Source organism: Prionailurus viverrinus, chromosome D1 (genome assembly GCF_022837055.1).
Source record: "Prionailurus viverrinus isolate Anna chromosome D1, UM_Priviv_1.0, whole genome shotgun sequence".
Lineage (NCBI taxonomy): Eukaryota > Metazoa > Chordata > Mammalia > Carnivora > Felidae > Prionailurus > Prionailurus viverrinus.
The window spans coordinates 101,499,739-101,526,470 of NC_062570.1; the positions used below are offsets into that span (position 1 = coordinate 101,499,739).

The following is a 26,732-nucleotide window of genomic DNA, read 5'->3' on the forward strand; positions in this document are numbered from 1 at the left end:
GTGTTACAAATACACTTTGCTGAAACTTGCATTAGGTGTCGATATTGCCAATATTGCTTATGGGAAATAGAAATGTGAATGGGGTTATTCATGCATCAGAAAGGAAAAAACAACCTAGGGTAGTACAACACAGTAAATAGAGTGACACAGGAAGTGGAAAATTGGGGGACAAAGAGGTGAGCTTTATAAGCAATTGTCTGTGTGATGTCACTAGTGCAAGGCCACAGACATGTCACTCAATTTCTGTAAAAGCCATCTGTGTTTGTCTATTCTTTCATTCCAGCTAATAGCTGAATTCAATTGATAAATATATCCTTGCTGAAAACTCTCTAAATTTGTGAACGTTTATGGGAGTTTAACTCAGATGTATTTTTTCCCACTCAGGCCCACTCTGGATATTCTTCAATACCAAAATTCATTCATTGCCTGCCAGAAATCATTCTTGTCTACCCGAGGAGCAACTATATTGACCATTTCAAACAACCAATAGGTTGTCACCTCTCATAAAAGTTTAAGAACGATTTTGTGGTGTTTTCAAAGTGAATCGAGGGACGTCTGGGTGGCTCAGTCAGTTAAGTGTCCTTCCTACTTTGGCTCAGGTCGTGATTTCATGGTTTGTGGGTTTGAGCACTTCAAAGGGCTGTGCTGACACCTTGGAGCCTGGAGCCTGCTTCCGATTCTGTGTCTTCAGCTCTCTCTGCCCCTCCCCTGCTCTCTCTCTCTCTCTCTGTCTCTCTCTGGCTCGCTCAAAAATAAATAAACCTTAAAAAATAAAAGAAAAAATAAAAGTGAATCAAACAATTGTTCTTGTGACAAAGTACACTCTCCGTTAGCATCTTCTAGTAGCAGGCATGCTGTTTGTCCACCTCAGTGCATTACGGTGCCAAAGCCTGATAAATTCCTTCCTCATGTCTTACCTGTGTAGTGTAGTATTTTCTTTTTTATTAGGAGTTCTCAGCTGAAGCTCCGAATGAAAAGGAGAACATTTTCATTTTTAAAATGCAATGCAATGCAATCCATATTTGAATTAACTCTTTGTTAAAATGTAAGACACCTGGAAAAATACACATTTCCATGCTTTTATATTGTTTTTCATAAAGAGAAATGGAACCATTGGAACCAATTTATGAGTTTTCATTGTTAGTCAATCCCCTAAAGGCAGAAACTCCCGTCTCAAAGGAGAACACAATATGATCACATGCAGATCTATGGGCTCAAACATTATGTGGGACCCTTCACCACAGAGTACTTCTTGATCTCTATGTTACTTTAAGGGCTTGCCAAAATAATTGATGAATCACTATATTATACACTGTATGTTGACTACACTGGAATTTAAAGAAATTGAAAAATTGCCATTTGCCAAAAAAAAAAAAATTAATTGGTTATTTGTTTCCTCTCTCTATGTATTGGTAGTTTATCCCAAATGGGTACATGGTCAACCGCCAGTTTGTTATTCTCCCTTTGTCTTTTTAAAAATTGAAAGAATTATTCTTTTCCTTTCTCTTTGTGTGTACATGTTTGTGATGTGTGTGTATGTGTGTGTGCATGTGTACAAGCACACACACTTTTTCCCTTTGGGCAAGTTTTATCCTTCAACCCAACCCGAGTCCTGAGTGAATTTCATAACAATGAGAAACTAAATCCATTGTGCCATGTTTAAAGAATTACTACGCCCTGAGCAAATGAGGCAGTAGATGAGAAAACTTAACTTCTTTTTTATGATTTTAGAGTTGTGTTGGCTTTTTGCAATTATTGTCTGTGATTCTGTCCCTAGATGGGGGTTAAAAAAACAACTTTCCATATCTAAGTATAAAGAAAACAAGATGGCCAACAAATACATGGGGCATCCGTATGCACAGAGTCTATTTGCATAGAGAACTTGAAATATATTACATTTGTCCACTTAAATTCCCAATTAATCCTCCACACCAGTCTTTGAGGTTCATTTTATTATTTTACACATTTTGTAGCTGAGGTTTCAAGCTATTAAATGCCTTTTCAGTAGACAAATGGTTAGAAAGTGGGGGGATCAATTTGATCACAATTTTCAACAGGAAGAATATTCAGCTACCTAACCTTCTTATCTTGTTCCTTTTTCTTAGAACATTATAAATAAATAAATAAATAAATAAATGCACATATATGTACACATACATACACATATATACTGCACACATATGTTGCATGTATCTTCCAGTATATAGAATCTTCCAATCATTAGACCAGGGAGACTACTTCTAAAAAAAGGTCTCTAACATCATGCAATATATTGCTTGAAAACATAACTTGAGGTAAAGATGTCATCCTCATGCCATTAAAAACTACTTCCTAATTCATATATATATATATATATATATATATATACACATATACGTATATATATGTATATATGTATATGGATATATATACATATATACATATGTATGTGTATATGTGTATATATGTATATATACATATATATGTATATATGTATATATATGTGTATATGTGTATATATGCATGTATATATGTGTATATATGTATATATATGTGTATATGTATATATATGTATATATGTATATATATGTATATATATGTAATGTTTATTTATTTTTGAGAGAGAGAGAACAGGGCAGGGGAAGAGAGAGAAGGAGACAGAGGATCTGAAGCAGTCTCCATGCTGAAAGCAGAAAGCCCGATGTAGGGCTTGAAACATGAGATCATTAACCTAGCTAAAGTCAGATGCTTAATCAACTGAACCACCCAGGTGAGCCCATAATATTTATTTAAAATGTATATGAGTTATCATGGGAGCAAGGGAAGGAGATAATGTTATGAACAAAGAAGAGATCAATATTATTAAACCAAACTTAAAACAAAGACCAAAAACCAATATTAAAATGGGGCACCAGGGTGGCTCAGTTAAAAGTTCGACTTCAGCTCAGGTCATGACCTCGCGGTTTGTGAGCTCGAGTCCTGCATCAGGCTCTGTGCTGACAGCTAGGAGCCTGGAGCCTGCTTTGGATTCTGTGTCTCCCTCTCTCTCTGCCCCTTCCCCACTCACACTCTGTCTCCCTCTGTTTGTCAAAAATGAATAAATGTTAAAAAAATTAAAAAAATATATTACATTTATTGAACAAGAGATCATAACAGAAAATCTTGAGTTTCATTGGAGAAATAGCAGAAAGGACAATAAATTTAAAAAATGTTTCCATTTAAAACACGGTTAAAAATGGTAAAATAATGAGTTGGAAGCTGTGACCTTTTAAATTTGTTTTTTAGTGTTTTATTTATTTTTGAGAGAGCGCGAGAGAGAGAGACAGAGTGTGAAGGGGGAAGGGCCAGAGAGAGAGGGAGACACAGAATCCAAAGCAGGATCCAGGCTCTGAACTCTCAGCATAGAGCCCAGTGTGAGGCTCAAACCCATGAACCGTGAGATCATGACCTGAGCTGAAGTCAGATGCTTAACCGGCTGAACCACCCAGACGTCCCTGGAAGCTGTCAGATTTTTAAAGTCAGGTTTACTGTACCACAGTTTTCCTACAGGAAATTATCACCATGTTTAAGTACACAGTTTCATGATTTTTGACCAAGAAAGTCTTGCAAACACCAGCAAAATCAAGACAGAATATTGCTGCTAGCCTAACAAATTCCATTATACCCCTTTATAGACAATTCCATCCCTTTCTCCAATCTCTGACAACCAAGGGGAAACCATTGATGTGATTTATCTCATGCTTTTTGTCCTGTGCAGGCTATGATCTAAATGGAATCATGCTGGAGGAGGTCATTGAGAGGATGTGACCTCTAGTTGAGTTGTGATCTGAACCTACGCAATCAGAGGCTCCTTACTCCTCTCCTGTCCTTGAAATGCATGTTCTACCCATTATTCCAATGTTAGCAGCCATGACAAGGACGTAGCCTTGAGAGAGTTAAGGTGATGTTGAGATCTTCTGGACTGAAAACATGACTAAATCCAGGTAAGGCCTCTGTATAAACTTTTAAATTTCCGGTGAGCAGGTGTAGCAACCTACTTGTCTTGCTTATTAAACCTGCCACCAATCTGGAGTGGTCTACCTCTTTCTTAGGTTTCTCTTTGCCATCCATGCTTGGGGCCAATTTGCAAACCAACCATAGCAATGTAGCCTTTTGAGTGTGGCTTCTGTCCTTCATTGTAACTTTTGAGATTCAACAATGTTGTTACTTTTACCCATGTTCCCCCTTATATTACTAAGCTAGTCCCTTCTATATATGCATCATCCATTGATGGCAATTGAGTCTGTTTCCAGTTTAGAGCAATTATGTATAAAGCTCCTCTTCCTGTGGACCTATGTTTTTATCCTGAGTAAATAATAAAATTGCTAGAATCCATAGTAAGTGTAAGCTGTTTAAAAGACTGACAAATTTAACAAAATTATCGTGTTGCTTTTTATTGCCACCAACAACATCTGAGAAGTTCTTTTGCTTTAAATAATCTCCAGCACCTGGCATGTTCTTTCTTTTCTTTTCTTTTTTCTTTTCTTTTTTAAAGTTTTAGCCATTTTAATAGTTATGAATGTGTTTCTTATTGTGATTTTAATTTGTTTCCTTAATGACTAATCATCTTGAACATTTTCATGGGCATATTTCTACCTTTATTTTACTTTGGTGAAAAATCTGTGAAAATCTCTTGCTTAGTCTGTTATTTGGTTGCTTGTTTTATTGCTACTGAGTTATAATAATTCCTTATATATTCTGGATACAAGTCTTTAAACGGATATGCACTTGCCAATATTTGTTTTCTAGTTTGTAGCTTGACTCTTTATATTTTTATAAAAATATAAAATGTCACTTAAAATATATTATATATATTATTTTTACATAGTGTATAATATTATATATTTTTATTAAAATAAATTATATTTTATAGTGTCTTTTTGAAAACAAATTATGCTTTTAAGTAGCGCTTATTAATTTTATTTATGTGTTTGTGCTTTTTGTGAAATATTTAAGAGACATGTTCCTAACTCAAGGTGAAATTATTTCCTCCTGTGTTTTATTCCAGAATTTTTAAATTAAATTTTACTTCAGGTCTATCACTTTTCCCTTGACTTGGGTATATGGTTTGACATAATTTTCCTTTCTCCCTCCCTCCTTTCTTCCTTCCTTCTCTCTCTTATTTCCTCTCCTTCTTTTATTGCTTTTTCTTTTTCTTTTCTTTTTGTATTTTTTTTTCTGTGAATTAATGTCCAGTTGATCAACCAGTGGGTTGAATCTTTCCCTGGGTTCCAAGTTCATCAAGTTCTGGGAAACTGGTGTTTCTCAACACTCCTCTGAACAGCTGACTCAAATCCAGGCTTTGGCACCTGAGTTGATAATATTTGTCACTCAGGGGTAAGGCCACACACACACACACACACACACACACACACACTGAATCCGTACAAAGAGGAAGCCACAGGGATAGGGCTGTCTTCCCGAAGTCAAGCTCACTATATATCTAGCAGGCTTTCCATGTCCCTATAGAATAATAAGGAGATGATAGGGATAGGTCTGGTCTACTTTCTGAAGACCTCTGTGTTATAAACTTTGCCAAAATCCTGATCTTTAATCTGATGTAAGTGGTGTGGTGCTTGCATTCGCCTGCTTTTGCACAGTAACTAGTCAAAGTAGCCATGACTTTTATGACCTGGTCAGACCTAAAGGGAACATCTCATGGCATCATTTTCTTAACAGGGTTTAATGTTCATAGGTGCAAACTTTTCTGTCCTGCCACAGATGACTCCTCTTGTAATAATACAGGAAAAACAGAAAACACTAGAGCTGCTCAGGCAGGCTTAGAATCCTGATGATGTTCTTGGTTATTTCTTTTATAATGTACTCATTTCCATTACATACACATAAATAATTAAGGGCTAAAATATTGAGTTTGTTGGAATTACTTCCCATAAGTAGGGAGGATTGGGTAATATATCCTTGAACAGAGACGTCATAGAGTTTGAGACCCTTACATTGCATATTGTATCTTTGCTACTGTGGCCTTCTTTTCAATGCCATCAGTGACTTGCTTTTTTGCTACATCCAATGGATTTTTTTTTACTTTTTAACTTAATAATGTCTCTGAAGAATTCTACACATCTGTGAAAACTTTCAGTGTGTGGATATATTCACTTGTATGTGATTCCTTCTGATTCTCTTACAGACTTTCACAGAAAGTGTCTAGGAAATAAACTCTAGTGTTTTGATAATTGCAGTCTCTTGACTCAGTATAAATTGGACTCATCAAAGGGCCGTTATAGTTTATGAGATGTAGGGTAAGTCCTGTGTTTTCACATGTCATTTACTCAGTTATGACCAAACAAAAACTTTGACATAAAAATGGAGCTTGAAAGGATAATTTTAAGTAAGCTAAATATTTTTGTTATTCATTGAGTTACATGATGAAGAGGATATTCATTTATGTTGATTCAGATTTCTATATATCTTGACGTTATTACATAAGATTGTTGTGATATTTATATAGTTTTTAAAACTTCGACATCGAAGGTAGAATAAAGCCCTTAATTATTAAAGTTCATTCAATTATAGTCTCAGGACATATTAATAACAAAATTTATCATTTTCAGTTACTGGTTTATGTATTTTTTCTTTTTTACTTTTCTAACATTTTTTTTGGAGCACAAAGCTTTATAATATTGACAGGTTAATAGAACAGTGTCTGTCATATAGTAGACATTCAACAAGTATTTTAGAGAAATAAAAAAAAAGTATGAATAGACTTGATTATATTTTAAACTGTAAAATTATAAATCTTTAAGTCATTTTATACATAATTAGAATCATAATTCATCACTTCCTAGATTGTAAACATGTTTATCTGTGCAATTTAAGGATCAAAATGTTAATATTTTATTATAATAGTTTTATTCAAATTAATAAAGCAAATACACGTAATAAGTTGTGCATTAATATTGTAGGGAAATTGGTTATTAATTTAGTCATTTCTGTTGCTGAAATTCATGAGTGGATTTTTTTATACTTAGAAGAATGAAAAATATTTTGATTCATTAAGTAACTGTGATGTCTATTAATTTCTCTTGAGATTCAATAAGAAATAACATAATTAGGAAGCATTCTGATGTTGAGCCTTATATTTTTCCCAATGCAAAAGGTAGTAATTCACAATTTTCAAAGGGATTTATTACATTATAGTAAAAACCGTTAGTAAGGAGTCTTCATTTTCTTATCCTATAGTAATTATTTTTCTCTCACAGTATTCACCACCATGGTACTTATCCCTTCAGTAGTAATTGAACTGTATGCTCCTTAAATTTAAGCTAAAAAATGCACCAAAGGTTATTGTTGATGAGATCCATTGGGCATTAATTTTGAAAGGTTGATCTTTCTCAAAAGGTAATAACATCAGTGCTGCAAATTTGTGGCTTAAAAAGGTGAAATGATAATGCTTTTGAAAATAGTGGACAACCACCTTTAATGGCATGTCTTCCTTTGCAATTTAATGGCTAAAAGTGTATGATTAGTTCCTTGAATTTTTGTTCCAAAAGATTTATCATTGAAAAGGTTTTTTTTTTCTTTCCTTTTTTTGTATCTTCCTTTATTGTAACAATGGTACAAGACAAGCCAGATAAATTGCATTTGGAGGCTCAAACATAATTTTGATTAAGATATAAAATTAAATTGACATACTGTTATCAAAACTAATAAACAAAGTTAGTTATATTCACTTTAAAATTAAATACAAAACTGACATTCAATGTTGTCAATTCTAGGTAACAATTCAATGGAAGGTGCAGGTAGCAGAAAAAAACAAAAACAAAAACAAAACAAAATTTTAAAATGTATATGGAATAGATTCTTGGAAAAGGTAAAATAGAAATTTATGAGAATAAATAAAAACATTTGTCTGAGTTGTTGAATTTAGGATGCATATCTGATCAAAAACTTAGTTGTATTTTCTGACAACTTCAGAAAATACTTGGATGTAATTTTTTGAAGGTTAACATTTGTAATATTAAATGTACTTAAAAAAATAATCGAGCAATGGATACTCAAAACATTTGTAAAGAAAATTATAAAACATTATTAAAAGATTTTAAATAATTATGAATTGTGACACCATGTTTATAAAGATGGCTTCATATTTTAAAGATACATGTGTTACAAAGTTGATCTTAAACACAGCCTGATTCCAAACAAAATTTCAAAAATATTCTGAAAGTAACAAGTTAATTTAAAAATATTCTGAATAACCCCCCCAAAAAAGGGGGGTTTTTATTCTTTAGAATAAAGGGGGGTTTTATTCTTTAGAATCTATTCTTTAGATTCCTAAAGAAGAATCTAACAGAGAGCAATGCTATTACATGAAGAAAAACTTACCAATGAAGAAAGTTTAATATAGGCCGATGATTAGAAGAGTCAGATCCACATGTGATAATTAGAAGAAACAGATCTACACGTAAATAAAACTTTAATACAGTCCAGGATATCACTGTAAATGAATGGAAAACATATATTTTTTAAAAAGCAGTGAGGAAAATATATTGCCTGCATTCAAAAAAGAAAAGATTCCTACTTAATATAATAGGCAAATAATAATAATAATAATAATAATAATAATAATAATTCCAGATATGTGTTAAAGATTTAAATATCTGACTCCCCCACTATGTTGGCAAAAACAATGTTAAATGCTTGACTATAACAAGTGTTAGGAAGTATATGGAACCTGAGGTATTTTGTGCTGTTTTGGGGAGTAAAAATATGAGCAAGAAATTTAGAAAACATTTTGTTATATTTTAAAGTTGAACATATATATACTCTGTATCTAATCAATGCCACATCTAGGGATGCACCTGGATAAAACTCATACTGTGCACCCAGTGACATATAAAGCAGCATTCATAGCAGCATTAGTTGTGATAGCACGTCAGTGACAATTTAATGTGACAAGTTAAGGAAAAATAATACTACAAAGCTATAAAATTAAAGAGTGCAGCGGGATGCCTGTGTGGCTTGGTCGGTTAAGCCACTGACTCTTAATTTCAGCTCAGGTCAAAATCTCATGGTTCGGGGGGATTAAGCCCCGTGTCGGGCTCTGTGCTGACAGTGGAGCCTGCTTGGGATTCTTTCTCTTCTCTTTCTGCCTTTCTCTGGCTTGCTCTCTCTCTCTCTCAAAATAAATAAATAAAAATAAACAAACAAACAAACAAGCAAACAAATAAATAAGGCAGGAATACATAAGAACACTAGAAACATAATATTGAAGAAAAGAACAAGCAATCTAGCAGACAAACTGGATGCCAGCACGTTCATAATATTCAAAAATAAAAAAAAGTAGATTTGTTGAAAATATCTTTAAAGAATATGGATGAATCGATTTTTAAAACTGAAAGCTAGGGAATGAAAAATACAGAAGGGTGGTTGTCACTGTCACAGAAGCAGGATTATAGGGGTGATCACAGAGACCTTCCAATCTGGGCAATTATCAAAGTTCCTTGTCTTCTTTATTTAACTCGGGAGGTGAGTGTATATGTATTCATTTATTTTTGTTTTCTAATATTTGTTTTATATTTTTGAAGTCGATCAAGTTTTATCTTTTACGTGTGAAAGAACAATGAAGTTTAAAATCTTAATTAAAAGAAAAAAAAAAGAAAAAGAAAACCACTTGAGGAAATTTTTTTGAGTATAGTACTTAGGTCAGAGGTGCCCAAGATGGCCATCGGGCTTGGTGATTTACTAGAAGGACCCCAAAAATTCAGGATCACAATTATGTTTATGGTTCATTGTAGCTACAGATTGGGATTAAAATTGGCAAAGGAAAAAGTGTGCGAGGCAGTGTCCAGAGGAAACCAGGCATAGCCTCCTCTTGTCCACTCTCAGTGATGTCACACAGACTGCACTTGGTTTTCCCAGCAAATGTTGTCTGATGACTGGTATGAAGTCTTGCCAATCAGAAAAGCTTAATCAAATCTTTGTGTCCAGGGTTTCAATGAAGGGCAGTACTTAGGCTTGGAGAGCCCACATAACTGTCCTTAGTTACTTAGTTTCCAACTGCTCCACTCCAGAATTCAAGCTGATTCAGCCTAGCCCAAGGTGTTCAAAGAAACCCCAGGTGTACAAAAATAGGCATTTACCATAAATCACATCATTAGCTTAAACTGTTTGTGGTGGGAACCCGGCATCCAAATATGCTCTCATCAGGTAGGATATTCCAAGATTTCGAAAGTTATCTGTTGGGAGTCAGTCAAAGGCCCACTCTTGAAGATCTTTAGAATATGCAGAGTTTGGGCGATCCAAACTGACTGAGTTAACCCTCTATGGCACAGTACCAAAGTGAAAAAACTTGGTGACAGTGATTGTTACATAATTATAAGCTGGCTCTTTAGTTTTGTCAGTGTAGAAAATGAGTTAATTTTTAAAATGTTAGTTAATTATTCTTCATGAATATAATCAGCTGATTACTTCCTTTTATAACTACTATTCCTAATATGGTACTCTTACAGTACAGCCCATGATGATCCTGAATCATTTTGCTTTTTCTTGGCAGAGGAAACAAAAAACTTTCACCATTTTGTCTATAAATGTGTACATCCCAGGTTCTTGGGAAATAAAAAAATAGATATATATTAGTTTGCCTTGCACTATCCCATGAAAATATACAACTATCTGCAATATTGAAGAACAGAATATTCTAGGACATATGCAAACACCAGCAATCTAGAAGCTCTGTTTCCGTGGGTACTGTCATTTAGGGCATGTTGGTATATCCTGTGTTTGAGTTCTGTACTCAACTACCAATGTGTGGAAGGGGGGTTTTCCCCCAACACCACCAAGCAAGCTATGCTTTGTACACTCGCATAGTATATAGAAGGGTATCCTACAATGTAGCTCAATTCTGACACTGTCTACCTAAAGGTAGCATCAGATTCCACAGGTTAAGGATTCAGTCCTGCAAAACTGCCCTTGCCCTCAAATGCCGTTCATAAGCGTGGATTGTTACCCATGTTTCTGATAGACTGGCTATTGATTGGAGCTTCCAAGGGCCCCCTCCTGGGATTATAATTTAAGGTCTCTGTCCTACAAGATTCTCATTCCCTTGAGGTGCCCATTAAAAGTCCTGATTGTCACCTGTACTTTTGACTGAAATGGCTAAAAATCAGAGGTTCCCAGGTCCCTCCCTTGGGTTTAATTAAATTGCTACAGTGGCTTGAAGAACTCAGGAACACATTTCACTTACCGGATTAGTAGTTTATTATAAAAGGACATAACTCAGAAACAGCCAGATGACAGTGATGCATGGGGCAAGGTATGAGAAAAGGTGTGGAGCTTCCTTGCCTTCTGGGAGAGGGTTCCACTCTCCCTGATTCTCTAAGTGCTCACCAATATGGAAGCTTCCTAAATCCCATACCTTCAAGTTTTAATGGAGGCTTTATTACACAGGCACAATTGATTAAATCATTGGCCATTGCCAATAGATTCAACACCCAGCACTCTCACCTCCCCCTTCCCAGCCTTAGGTTGACATAGGGACATCCCAAAGGTTACCTCATTATTAACATAGCGGAGGACATCTTTATATCTCTCACCAGTTAGGACACTTCCAAGGGTTTTATTTGTGTGTGTGTGTGTGTGTGTGTGTGTGTGTGTATGTTTATCCTTTTATTTTTTAAATGTAATTTATTGTCAAATTGGCTTACATACAACACCCAGTGCTCATCCCAACAAGTGCCCTCCTCAATGCCCATCACCCACTTTCCCCTCCCCTCCCACTTCCATCATCCCTCAGTTTGTTCTCTGTATTTAAGAGTCTCTTATGGTTTGCCTCCCTCCCTCTCTGTTTGTAACTATTTTTTTACTCTTCCCTTCCCCTATGGTCTTCTGGTAAGTTTCTCAAGATCCACATATGAGTGAAAACATATATCTGTCTTTCTCTGACTTATTTCACGTAGCATAATACCCTCCAGTTCCATCCACGTTGCTGCTAATGTCATGATTTTATTTTTTCTCATTGCCAAGTAATATTCCATTGTATATATAAACCACATCTTCTTTATCCATTCATCAGTTGATGGGCATTTAGGCTCTTTCTATAATTTGGCTATTGTTGAAAGTGCTGTTTTAGAAGCCCTGTGCTAGAAACTGGGACAAAGAACAAATATGCATTTTTTATTATACATCACAATATCACATCCTTCCTAGGTGGAGGCACACTTTTCTAAACCTCATGTTTCCTACCACATAAAAAATGCAACATACTGATAAACAGCTTTCAATTCTGGAGATTATATCTTCTATATGGGTGAGTCCACTTTTAACCCACTCGGTGGTTCCTTTTATAGGTTGACAACTCTGTGCAGGACGCACAGCAAGAAGGGCTCTTCCAACTGCAATGCAAGCAGTTCCAGACCTCAGTCATTTTCATACAGCATTTCCCAAATTGACATGAGCATATCAAAATGATATGTGCAATAGCAGAAGCCTTTAGAAATTTTAAATAGATCAAATTTTTGTTTCAGCAAATGTACTTCCCCCATCTTGAAAAACAGCATTATCTTGCTACTGGGTTCTGGCTGAGATAGAAATGCCTGACCATAAGACACCAGGTTATCATGAGTCCTAAATTTTCTATTACGAACATGGTGTTATAAGGTCTCTTATTGATAAAGTCAGGTACTCTATGAAGAACAGTATTATTTCATGGAATTTGCATATGTGAAGCTGGGCCTGAGCAAATCCTGAAGGTTTAAGTAATTTTGAGGAGACCCCCACTTACTTTCCCAGCACAGTGTGGCACCAAGGGACTCTATGGCCAATTAACAGAAGAGTTTAAACAAAAGCAAAAGCAAAACGAAACAAAAAAATACAAAAACAAAGCCCGGTTTTTGGGAAGATCTACATACGGTAGTGATTGTACCTCAAAGAATGTACTGCAACAGTATTTTTACCCCAGGCTAGGGAATTCCTAAAGAATATTGGATGATTTATCCATTAAGTAGAGCTTCTAGAAGTTTTAGAACATTTTTATCTACACTGCTTGGTAGAAGAGATCTATTTCAGTTTGGCCAGTTGGTCAAGAACATGAAGGAATACAATTGGTAGCAAAGGGGAGATTCAGGGAAGTTATATGTGGATAGACTTCTTGGTATGGGTCATGCACAGTTGACGACACACCCCTAAACATGATTCTTCCCTACTCTGGTTCAACTGTTTGTATGAAGGAGAGTTAAATTTCCTCTGATGCACACAGTAATGTTTGGACTGAATCGGAAGGCAGGAATGTCACAATGCCCTTTCAGCCCCTCAACTAAGGTCACGGAGAGAAATATTTCATCCTTTAGCTCCCTAGAAACTAAAGCTCGAATATGTGCACTACTCTTGGCTAATCAAAATTTCCAGTCCTAACTTAGAATTCAAAGCAAAATGAAAGATTATTCACAACAGCTGGAAATGCAAGGGGCCGGCGATGGTCTTACATGAAACAGACTGTTTCCATGGTGAGATCCTCGCTCTTGTCTATTTCCTTTGGTTCCTGCTGGTTTCTCAAGGTCCTCACCTTCCCGATACTCTGAAGGAATTATCCAGTCTATTTTCTGCTTTCAAAGGGCATATCTGTCCTACTGCTGTTTCTCCCCATATCAATGTTTGTGAAACACGATAGTACCCTTAAAGTGAAGGATCTTTGTGTTTTAATAACAGACACACACTCCTTATAGAAAGGGAAATGTTCTTCACAATTACATATGTTGAAAACACAATGAAGAGATTGCTATTTTTGTATTTCTTTTTGCCAGATGTGTAGGGTTAGTCAATGAAATAGGAAAAAAGAAAAAGAGAAAGAAAGAAAGAAAGAAAGAAAGAAAGAAAGAAAGAAAGAAAGAAAGAGAAAGTGATTTTGGCATCTGATCTTTTGTTATTAAAGATCTGACCTTTTGCTTATTAAATAAGAAACCCTCTAGTTGCAACAAAAGTGATTTTAATTTTCCCACTAGCCATAAGAAAGAAGCCAGATGTTTGCAATGTCTAGCATCCTGGATTTACCTGTTTTCCATTCTGTCTACCTTAAGAGTCTTAAGGTACAGACTCTACACCATTGCCGATAACTTAAAAGCTAGAACTGTATTTGAATTACCAAGAAATACTGCTGTAAATGCTGCTATACTTGTTAAAGAAAGCTAACCATTATTAAATGAATGCAATGTGCTGAAAAAGGGGCTAGGTTTTACATGCATTGTCCCAATCCTCACATGAATATGATGAGATGGACAATTATTATTCATAATTTAAAAATTAATAACCACGAGGCTAAATAAGTAGCTTAGGGGCTCACGGTTACGAAATGGCGAAACTCCTATTCAGATCCAGGTTGCCTGAGTCATAAGCTCTTACTCCAGCATCTTATCATTCAAGGCATATTTTCTTATAGTCACTCAGATAATTGAATGCCAAACAAAATCCGGGTATCTAGGATTCTTCTCAATAGTATTGAGACCGTACTTTAGAACCCCCTCAAATACCGAATGCTTTGAAGTGTCTTTCAGCATCTGATAGAAATCTTAGAATTTACAGAAGAGAGCATTTTTTTGTTGTTGTTGTTCGGTACTATTAAAATGTTTACTTTATTCAGTCAAACATTTTCCAGTGATGGAGACACGTGTTGTTTCCCAACTGGCTATATTAGAGTCGATTATATTACCAGTTTTCATCTTTCTCATTTAAAAGAAGCCATTTAAGGGGTGCCTGCGTGGCTCAGTTAGTTGAGCGTCTGACTCTTGAATTTGGCTAAGGTCATAATCCCAGGGTCTTGGGATCGAGCCCTGAGTGGGGCTCTGAGCCGAGTGTGGAGGCTGCTTGAGATTCTCTCTCTCTCTCTCTCTCTGTTTCTCTCTCTGTCTCTCCCTCTGCCCTTCTCCCTTGTGTTTTCTTTCTCTATAAAATAAAAAATAATACTAAAATAAAATAAAATAAAATAAAATAAAATAAAATAAAATATATAAAATAAAATAAACCCTTCAAGTCATACCCCTGGAAACAAAGTGGTTGCATATCCCAAGTCCTCCTGGGGTTGGGGATTATCTTGAGGTAATGTCCCACTTGTCACACACTGGGAGATAAATACTCATCCCTCATAAGATCCATTTGTAAAATTTGGAGAGAAGTGTTGTGAACAGCTTATACAAGATAAATTCTACAATTCAGAATTCTAGATGGTGCTAAGGTAGGTGACTGCTGCGAATGGGACAGTGTAACGAAAATAATGTTGTCTTAGAGAAAAGGTTATGCTCACTGATTATCTGTGGTATTTTCTTAGTTTATGTGTATATGTGGGCCGGGGGAGTAGACAGGGGATGATAGAGGCATTAATCTGCACTTACCTTACCTAGAGCTTTTTCCAAAAGTACCGCTTCATTCATTTTGCTCATTATTGCCAGGAGGCGAAAGCTGACTTGTGTCTAGGTTGGAATTTGGGAAAATCCAATTATTTAATTAACTGGGTAAAGCTTAAGTAAGCTCACCCTCATCAGTAAGTCGAATCTCACTTTCTATGAGCACATACGTATATTTGCATACAATGTGACTATTTTGTGTTTGTGCCTAAAAATATCAGTTTAGGGAACTTGTGACTTTGTGTCAGATATTGAATAATCATAATGGCATTAATGGTAATAATAGATAATAATGAATCCATTTGATGCATCTCTAATACAATCAGTTCTATAAATGGAGCTATAAATTATCCACGTTAATCCTGGTTTCAGCCTTCTTTGTGGGATATTATTACATTAATAAATGAAATAAAACAATTCAGGGATACAAACCTTAAATGGCTTACAAAACCTTAGAGACCACATCTGAGGTTAAAGTCAACTTTGGCTACCCCAAATCTTGCGTGTTTAACCACTACGGCACGGTGCCATTAGCTTGTTGATACCAATGGGAAAATAAAACATGTTTCAAGAAACGTGCCTGATTTTGAGAATTTCTATTAATATTCTACAAACAAAGATCAAAGTGTCCTACCCCCTCATGAAGCTCTTGAATATGCAGTCTTGTTTGCCTTACAGGACAATTCTATACAGTGAATAAAGTGGGTCTGATTTCATAAACAAGGATAGGTTGGCGTAAAGATGGAATGATTTGTAGTAGAAGAACCAGAATTAGAACTCAGGTATCCAGACACTTCTTTTTTCCTATTTCCTCGTCTTTGCCATAGCCTCTTTTGCACCAGTGATAGCAAAATCAAGCCCGATAAGCAGGCAAACGTGACGATCTGGAGGTCTCAGTGTAGAGTGTTGTTACTCGTATGTCAAAAAGCTGATGCTAATAGTGATATCTTGTCTGATACAACCCTTGGGAACCAATGACGAAAAACCTCCTAAATTTGGTACACTTTTGTTATTTAGTGTGTTCTTTAACACTAATTCTTTAATTGGAAGGTTCACACAAATTATTTAGAGGAAACCTTGTTATGATTATTGAATTGATTCCTTTTAAAAATTTTATTATTTATTTTGAGAGAGAGAGGGTGCAAGCAGGGGAGGGGTGGAGAGAAAGACAGAATCCCAAGTAGGCACCAGGCTATCAGTGCAGAGCCCAACGAGGGGCTGGGCCTCACAAACCATGAGATCATGACCTGAGCCGAAATCAAGAGTTGGAGGCTTAACCGATTGAATTACTCGGGCATCCCATGATTATTGGATTGATTCTTTAACCACTGAATCTGTGTGAACGCCTTATTTAAAGTTCAATGTAGAATGTAGTTACAGCAAATAATTAATTATAGATTCTCTAGCCACTTTAATCACTGAATTTATTTATTTATTTATTTAAAAAAATGTTTAATGTTTATTTTTGAAAGAGAGAGAGTGGGAGTGGGGGAAGGGCAGAGAGAGAGGGAGACACAGAGTCCGAAGCCGGCTCCAGGCTCTGAACGGTCAGCACAGAGCCCGACACTGGGCTCGAATTCATGAGCTGTGAGATCATGACTTGAACTGAAGTTGGACACTTAACCAACTGAGTCACCCAGGCGCCCCACTGAATTGAGTTTTTAAACCACTACTTTAGAGAAAAAAGAAAAGACAGATTGAAGTTAGGATGTGAATATTACATAAAGCTTAGAAATGACAGTTGCACAGCATAGCCATGTAAACTTTTTTCTCTTTTATTTTAAGAGTTTGGATTGCTTCCCCATAGTTTCTGACATTCACCTTACATGTTTTCTTAGTCAAGTTCTTCCTTTTTACGATCCGGTTCCCAAAGAAGACCGACCTCTCTTCTAAGTGTATCTGGAAGATTGCAGATGATTTTGTTGGGCGAGGCGGCACTCTGAGGTTACCAAGCATGGCAGAGAGAATAGACCTCCAATATTTAATTGCCTTATTACTTACTACAGTGTTCCTCTAACATTACTAATCTTTAACTTCCTGCTGAATATATTCCATCACACTATGATTTATTTTGTATTTACACACATTCTGTTTTTTTTTTCTTGATTAATTTCCCTCTGGTTATATAGCATATATTTTCTCATATAGCTAGCTTAGAAGTTCATTAATGAGTGCAGAGATACAGTTTTTCCTCAAGACACTTCCTGTTTCCGGGATCTCACATCAGAACTTGTCTTATCTCAGAGGTAAGAAAGAAACATAAACCCTAGGAGAGGAAAGCAATACTTACAGGACACGTGTATAAGATTTACTACTGCGAAACAATATATTTACATAGAACACACACACACACACACTTTTCTTTATAAGAAAGCACAGATTGTGTATCCATGATGTCAAAAATAAGATGAATTTTGAGACACCTGAGTATTTTATTAAAAAAAAATTGTCCTTCCCCTGCTCACACATGTGCTCTTTCTCTCTCAAAATAAACAAATAAACTTTTAAAAGGGGTTCCTGGGTATCTCACTTGGTTACGTGGCTGACTCTTGGTTTTAGCTCAGGTCATGATCTCACAATTCACGAGATCGAGCCCCGCATGAGGTTACCATGCTGTCAGCATGGAGGTTACTTGGGATTCTCTCTCCCTTTCCCTCTGCCCCTTCCTGTCTCATATGTCACTCTCTCTCTCTCCCTCTCTCTATCTCTCTCTCTCAAAACAAATAAATAGGCTTTAAAAACTGAGTATTGAGTAAGCAATTAAAAAGAAACAAGATGTCCATTTATTTGCTTTAACGAATTTTATTTAATAAATTCTCATATTAGTGTTTATGAGATGCCAGATGCCAGTAACATAAACAATATTTACAAATATCCACTCATTTATTCCTCTAGTCATCACAGAGTGGTTAAATAACTTAATCATTCTCACGTGGCCAGTAAGCAGGAAAGCTAGGATTTGAATCCTGTCATCTCTTACAATAACTACTGTGCCTTAACAGTTAAGTTAAACTACTTCCCAAGATCACAGTTATTCTTCTGTAGAATTATCTACAGAAAGTGGTAACTTTCTTCCTAGAGTTTTTCTCAACTTTCCTTTACATGGAAGAATGGGATTTCAGGATGGAAAAATAAAGCTTTGCTTTGAGGATTTTGCCAACTTTCACAATTCTACTGGTCTTAATCAACCAAGTCACATTCATCCCATTTCTGCTTGGAAGGAACAAATACATTCTTCATGCCTCCCAAAACACCACCTCTGAATAACATCCTCTAGTGTCAACAGAGATTTTTAATTACCTTTTTTAAAGAAAGTGACAGAAAAGAAAAAAAAAAAAGCAAATGTCACAGAAAAGGCCATCATAACTATGATTTTATTATCCTTCTATTTGCTTCCTTAGAAGAGAGAGTGAAGATGTTCTTGCTTCATACATCACTCAAGTCAACACGTGTGTTCTGATCCCATCTCTTTTGGACAAGGAAAACAAGAAAACCAGGATGTTGGAGAGTAATTATACCATACCAACTGAGTTTCTTCTTGTTGGATTCACAGATTATTTGCCTCTCAGGGTCACACTCTTCTTGGTATTTCTTATAGTCTATACACTAACTGTGGTGGGAAATCTGGGTTTAATAATCTTAGTTCATATCAATCCAAGCCTTCAAACCCCCATGTATTATTTTCTTAGCAACCTGTCTTTCTTAGACATCTGCTATTCTACCGCGATCGCTCCTAAAATGCTGGTGAATTTTTTAGCATCCAGGAAAAGCATCTCTCCCTATGGCTGTGCACTACAAATGTTTTTCTTTGGTTGCTTTGCTGATGCTGAGTGCCTCATTCTGGCAGCAATGGCCTATGACCGCTATGCAGCCATCTGTAACCCATTGCTCTATTCTACCCTTATGTCGAGGAGAGTCTGTATCTGCTTCGTTGTGTTGGCGTACTTCAGCGGGAGTATGACTTCCATGGTACATGTCTGCCTCACATTCAGGCTGTCATTTTGCGGCTCTAATATTGTCAATCATTTCTTCTGTGATATCCCACCTCTTCTGGCTTTATCATGCATGGACATCCATATCAATGAGCTTCTGCTCTTTGCCTTGTGTGGTTTCATCCAGACTAGCACTTTTGTGGTCATATTTATCTCTTACTTCTGTATCTTCATCACTGTTTTGAGCATTAAGTCCTCAGGGGGCAGGAGCAAAACGTTCTCCACTTGTACTTCCCATTTCATAGCGGTCTCCTTGTTCTACGGAACACTCCTGTTTATGTACTTACGTCCCACCACTGACTATTCCCTGGACACTGACAAGGTAGTTGCAGTGTTTTATACTGTGGTCTTTCCCATGTTTAACCCAATAATATACAGTTTCAGAAACAGGGATGTAAAAAATGCCCTCAAAAAGCTATTAGAAAGAAACTGGACTTTCAAATGAATAAGAATGAAAATCATTTAAGAATATTCAATGTAGGGGCGCCTGGGTGGCTCAGTCGTTTAAGTGCCGGACTTTGCTCAGGTCATGATCCCACAGTTCATGGGTTCGAGCCCCGTGTCTGGTTCTGTGCTGGCAACTCAGAGCCTGGAACCTGCTTCAGATTCTGTCTCTCCCTCTCTCTGCCCCTCCCCAGCTCACCCTCTGTCTCTCTCTCAAAAATAAATAAACATTTAAAAATTTTTAAAAGGAATATTCAAGGTAGAGTCTGCACTTCCAATATCATCATGCCATGAACACCTTGTATGTCAACTATTTTAAATTTATGATCATTTCTCAGAAATAAAGATAACGTTTCATCCTCCATACTTTAAAATGCTTTTGTCTTCTAAAAATCTTCTCTCCAAAATTACTCTACTCTATGAAATATGCTTGAGATAAAATAAATAATAATATCTCTTTTCCAATTAGTGTTCACAAAATACTTTGTATATTGATTCATTATATTTTTTATCATGTTATACTCAAGGTCTATGTTGACTTGTCTATCAACCCATCCATAAGCAGAAACTCCTTGGCAGCAGGGGATATGTATCTTGGTTATTGTTCCAATTCCTATACAGTACAGGAAATATGGCATATTCTCATCACATGTATGTTTAATGGATGAATGGATGGAATAAATGGATGGATGGATGGATGGATGGTGAAGTGAGTAAATGTAGCTTCCTGTGTCTGGGAAAATGAGTCTAGATTTTGCACTTTCAGAACACTTATCATCAGGAAATTGATATCACTCATGATAAACAATGGTGGTTTCGCTGGTTCTTAGGAAGTTAGATAGAAGTCACATAGCAAGGGTCTCTTTAATATTAGTACAGTGTGAGGTTATAACACATTTATTTCTCTGGGATGCACTGATTAGTGTAAGAGATCCTCTACTGTTCCATTCACAGTGGGTACATGTGAAAACCAAACAAGTTTGTGAAGATCATCAAGATTATAAACTGTATACATTATTAATTATTTGCCCATCTGTTCCTGAGTGAATCTTTGAGTCCCCATCTTCAAAGAGGTGAACAATTGCTCTAGTTATTTTATTATGTATATTGACAACGCAAATCAATTGCAGTATAAACACTACTTTCTCTGCGATCGCTTCTGTCGATTGAACTATCCGTAGTTGTTCTCATCCTTCGGTTCCCGTTTCCTCTTTGTTTTATCTTGACAAACTTGAAGGAATACATTGTATACATGTGAAAATATGATATTGTTCATTTTCTAGTAAATGTGGAAATATGAGTGACTGGATTAGTTTATAGTGGATGTAACCCTATAAATGGAGATAAGACAACAATAAGATATTGCCCATTGAAATGGGTTGTTTTGGGGATTAAATGAAACAATATATGTAAAGCTACTAGTGTATGTATGATTTGAGAATTAGATGTTCAAATATGTATCAATCTCCTAGAAAACATGTAAAACTTGCACTTCTTATTACAATCTAATGGAATATTAATGTTTATTATTTTTCTACCATTATATTATTATTTGATTTTAAGAAACAGTAAAGGTTTAATTTCCAGAAGAAATTAAGCCTTAAAAAATATCTGTGAAGTTCAGGGTGCCTGGGTGGCTCAATCAGTTAGGCGTCCAACTTCAGCTCAGGTCTTGATCTCACGGTTCGTGAGTTTGAGCCCCCCATTGGGCTCTGTGCTGACAGCTAAGGTCTGGAGCCTTCTTCAGATTCTGTGTCTCCCTCTGTCTCTGTCCCTGCTCTGCTCACGCTCTGTCTCTCTCTGTCTCTCGAAAAATGAATAAACATTAAAAAAATTAAAAAAAAAATCTGTGAAACAGTCCAAATGTTCTGAGATGTTACCAGGAAGCAAAAAACAAACAAACAAAATAAAAATAAAGAAAACAAAAGAACAAAAACAAGATAAAAACACAACCTGGATTTCAATATTCAAATCAGTGACCTTCAACTTGTTAAAACACGTGTCCTACTATGAAGCATTTGTTAGAGTACACAATGTCATTCATTTGTAATTGTTTTTTTTTACTAGTTTCTGAAACTTATAGGTTAATTTGAATTATTCTTTTAATTTTAGAATACTCTGTTTTAAAAAAACATTGATGGGAATATTGTGGAATGAGCTGCTTCCTCTTCGTTATCCATCCATTGTGTGATGGACATAAGGTTGCATGAAAAGAAAAATATCAGCTTCCTTGTATGGACCTATTGAATCTAAGACTCATTTTTCCATTTTCCAAAATAAGTTATTTTTAAAATAAGTAAACCAAAATATATTTGCCTTTTTGTGTTGTTGGCATTGTTTTAATTTTCTTAAGTTTTTGTTTAAATTCCAGTTGGCTAATGTACAGTGGGATACCAATGTCAAGTGTACAATATGGAGATTCGATACTTCCATAGAACACTGGTGTTCATCACAGAAAGTACATTCCTTAACATGTATCACTTGTTTAACCCATCCCTTGCCCACTGCCCCTCTGGTAACCATCACTTTGTTCTCTATAGTGCAGGGTCTGTTTCTTGGTTTGCCTCCCGCTCTTTCTTCTCTTTATTCTTTTGCTTTGTTTTTTAAACTCCACATATGAGTAAAGTCATATGGTATTTGTCTTTCTCTGATTAACTTATTTCACTCAGCATAATGCTCTCTAGCTGCAACCATGTCTTTGCCAATGGTAAGATTTCATTCTTTTTTATGACCAAGTAATATTCCATTGTATATACATACATATACATATAATATATTATAAATAACATGTATAATGTATATATATTATTCATAGTAACAATTTTATTATTAGTAAATTTTTCAATGTCTAATCCTTATCTAAATAACAAATCATTCTTTACATGATTGAACTTTGCATTGATGAAAAGTGAAATTACAAAAGCTTTTAAAATAATGATGGAAATTCTAATGTTTGTCTAGGTTATGTATTGTCTTACAATTTATATTCAAAGTCATATGGATATTTTCTACCCCGCTCTCCTGTCTCTCTCTTCCTTCCTTCCTTCCTTTCTTCCTTCTTTCCTTCCTTTTTTCCTCCTTTGTTTAATACTAGATCATGAGTGTGTATGGAAAGAGACTTTTTTTAATCCAATGTCACCAGAGTTTCATGAATAATATATGGGAATCTGAATGTAATGAAATTTTCAGCGTGCAGTCAGCAATTAATATACTGATAAGTTACCATTATATCAGACTCCAAATATCATTGATCTAAAATGCTGGAAATTAAGTATTGTGAAGAGTGATTTTGTTTTGGAATATTGTACACATAATTCCCCATCTATTTGTTGACAGACGAATTGTTAGCTTCAAGAACTGCTTTTCCACACAGTAATGACTATACACTGCTAATTTGCTATCTTATTTTACTTAACAAGCAATGCTTTTCTGTAATAAACATAAAAATAAAACTTTTTTCCTTATATTTTGATTCGTATAACAAAAACAGGGTAGTCTAATTATATAACTAGTGAATTTTCACCATTACATTCCTAAGTGCTCTTAAAAACTGCCACAATATATAGTCTTATTTAATTAAACTATATATTTTCCATTGAATTTATAGATTTCTTTTTATCTTCTTAAGCTTATTAGGTCAATAAATTGAATCAACACAAGAATCTAAATGCTTTTTATTTTAATACATGAATATATAAATATAGTGAATTCCAAATTATCTTATTAGTTTAATACTGTTTAAAATCATACTAGCATTCCCTTCAACTGTCAACAAAACACCCAGTCTTAAGTCAGTTTCTGAATTATGTATTTGAAATTGGTTTCATGAATATGATAAATCTTAGGATCTAAATTTTCTAAAACTTTGTGTTTTATGATCTTAAGTTTATTGTTTCTGTATTAAATCTAATCTTCCTGGGATTCAAAATATTCCCCATTTATGAAGCAGCTAACCCATCTCAAGAAAGTTAGATATTGCATTGCAGAAAACTCAAGTTGTGTATCAACCATGGCATTTTTGGCCAGTATTTAAGATTATCTTCTGGCCATTGACACTGATCCTTTGTTAGAGTTATTAAAACAATGTCTTTACAAATTATGAAAAAGCTGGTTTTAGAGTATGTGCCATTAATTTGGCTACATTTAATAATATTGGGGTTTTTTTTCCTGCTTCTAATTTCCAACCTTCCTAATTTTTTTCTGCTTCATTATGTAGGTAACTTTATTTCTCCATTGACTGTTTTGTTGGATTTTGAACATTTTTTTCCTGTGATTACATGGTAATATCTTCCATTTTGTATCTAAAGACACTCTAATTTTGTTTTATTGGAATCTTCACAACTGCATATAATTTTGTGATATGAATTTGATTTTTGCACAATATTTGGACTGACATGACTTTATTATTTTCTTTATCTGCATATGTTGTAACTAACTTGCTTTTACGTTGAAATAGCTAAGGCATTCTAATTAGCAATACGCTTTAATAAAACCATCCACCACCCTCTCCCAAATGTATAAATAGTGAATATATTATTTGTATGATTGAAGAGAGATGAATATGAAATTATGCAAAAAGCTAATAAAACTATGTGCAACATATGCAAAATCCCCACAGTGTCTCATGGGTCTCCTACCACTTCAGTAGAATGGAAGCTAAAAAAAGAATTACAAGGCACAATCCACAACTCTATGATTCCTATTGAATTATTGCTGAAAAGAAAAGCATACATTTTAATTTTTTATATTTTTTAATGTTATTTTATTTGATTTTGAGAGAGACGGAGGGTGAGCGGGGGAGGGGCAGAAAGAGTGGGAGACAGTGAATCCGAAGCAGGCTCCAGGCTCTGAACCGTCAGCACATGGTCCGATGTGGGGCTCAAAATAACAAACCGTGAGATCATGACCTGAGCCGGGGTCAGATGCTCTCTGGACTGAGTCACCCAGGCACTCTGAGAAAAGCATACATTTTTATGTAAATAAACCAAAAGGAGAGTGTGCAATTCAATCAATGCTCTGTGTGTGTGTATGTGTGTGTGTGTGTGTGTGTGTGTGTAAAATCTCATAACAAGTGTAAATGTAAATTAATGTCAATGATTATTAAAGTTTGGAGAGTAAAATGTTATGCGTTTCCTTACATCAATTTCATAATGAACCAATGAGGTAGACAAAACATGTATGAATGTCCCCATTTCACAGGGGGAAAAAAAAAGTCAGTCTGAGCTCTTTCACCATGAGAACACTTGAACATTTGTCTGAGTCACATGCTTGTGATTGGAACACTTTTCTTCAGTTCCTGCACTGCGTTTATTCCCTGTATCGTTTATTCATCTTGACCCCAAGATGTTTGAGCGTTTTATGTACTAAAGGGAGTGCATTTTATCAAAGTGAAAGCAGAGACATCTAGTGGGTGGTGATTGAGGAGACTTCAGCCACATGGCATGATTAGCTCTAGTCTTAAGAGACTGGGAAGGACTCTAATGATCCTACCTGTGGACATCCGAGATTCACATCTACACGTGAGCGACAGCTCATGTCCCCCAAAGAAAAGCCACCAAACGTTACAAAAATCTCCACTCTCAACAATCAGTCTTTGAAGAATCATGAAAACCTGGTCTTCTATACCAGATATTCTGTTTACTCTGGACTTTGCTTTGTTGTGAATGTGTTTAAGAAGTGGTAACGTAGCTTTATTTAAAACTTTTAATATTTCCTATCTCCTCACCCTAAAAGAATCTGTTACCAGCTCTATGATTTCAGTAATGTTCCCAAATAGACAGAAAACAACGTCCTAACTTGTGGGTTATTTAGATTTCAAAGGTTTTCTTCTCATGTTATGAAAAAAAGGCAATGTGTATATAATACCTGCTGCACTTAATGTTTTCACGTATGCATGTGTGTTTACAATATTTAATATGTAGTTGATGCAGTAACTTAAGGCTATTTACACATATTTTTGCAAAGTCCTTAAAATAGAATATCTGAGAATTATAATGTATTTATATCGCAAGGAAAATAATTTCTTTCATCTATATAATAACATTTTGGAATATTTTGAAAACATTTGGAACATTTTGGAAATATTTTAGATGTAATTTTATTTGATGGCTCCAATAATAATATTTTAAGAATTATTTTTCTATTTTCCTTGAGTTTGTCACTGCATCCTGTCTGTGATCAAACCAGGGCATGCACACAGACACTTGATTTTCAGAGCTTAACATTGTTTTCACTGCAGCCAGCTGATACTTCTTCCCACTAGAAATCTAGTGTGCCTCGATAAAATAGTCTTCAAATCAAGGTGTATTGTTTTTAAAGTAGACTAGATAAGCTATAGTTTCAAACTGGCAGGAAATCCATTTTTTCCTCTTTCCCTACATTTAGGGAAATACATAAAATACACAAAAGGGAAAAGCATGCAAACATTTAGGGAAATACATAAAATACATAAAAGGGAAAATCATGCAAACCCTGCCGTGTTGGTTCCTTTTTATAGTTTCTTACAAATAGGCAAAATATAAGGCAAATTAAGGGCTAAGCTATGGTGGAACCAAGACTTCCTCATTCTGCTATACTCCAGAATGCCATGTTCCCATGATGCTAAACAGCCTTGCAGGAGAAAAATATTGCTGCTCAGAAACATACACAAAGTAACGTTTTACCTCTAATTTTTTTTTTTAATATTTGTTCTTGTTTTTGTTTTAGGTTGAGTTTATTTCCAGGTTATTTTTTTTTAATTGTTAATGTTTATTTATTTTTGAAGGAGAGAGAAACAGAGCATGAGCAGGGGAGGAGCAGAGAGAGAGGGAGACACAGAATCCGAAGCAGGCTCCAGGCTCTGAGCTGTCAGCACAGAGCCCGACGCAGGGCTCGAACCCATGAACCGCAAGATCATGACTTGAGGGGAAGTTGGGCACTTAACCGACTGAGA

At 35.4% G+C, this 26,732-nt stretch overlaps 1 protein-coding gene across 1 annotated transcript; it reads left to right on the forward strand.

Moving 5' to 3' along the window:
- Positions 1–18,863: 18,863 nt before the first annotated feature.
- Positions 18,864–19,802, forward strand: LOC125176078 (olfactory receptor 5AS1). The gene has a single exon (XM_047876896.1). The coding sequence runs from the start codon at positions 18,864–18,866 to the stop codon at positions 19,800–19,802; it is 939 nt and encodes a 312-aa protein (XP_047732852.1).
- Positions 19,803–26,732: the final 6,930 nt, after the last annotated feature.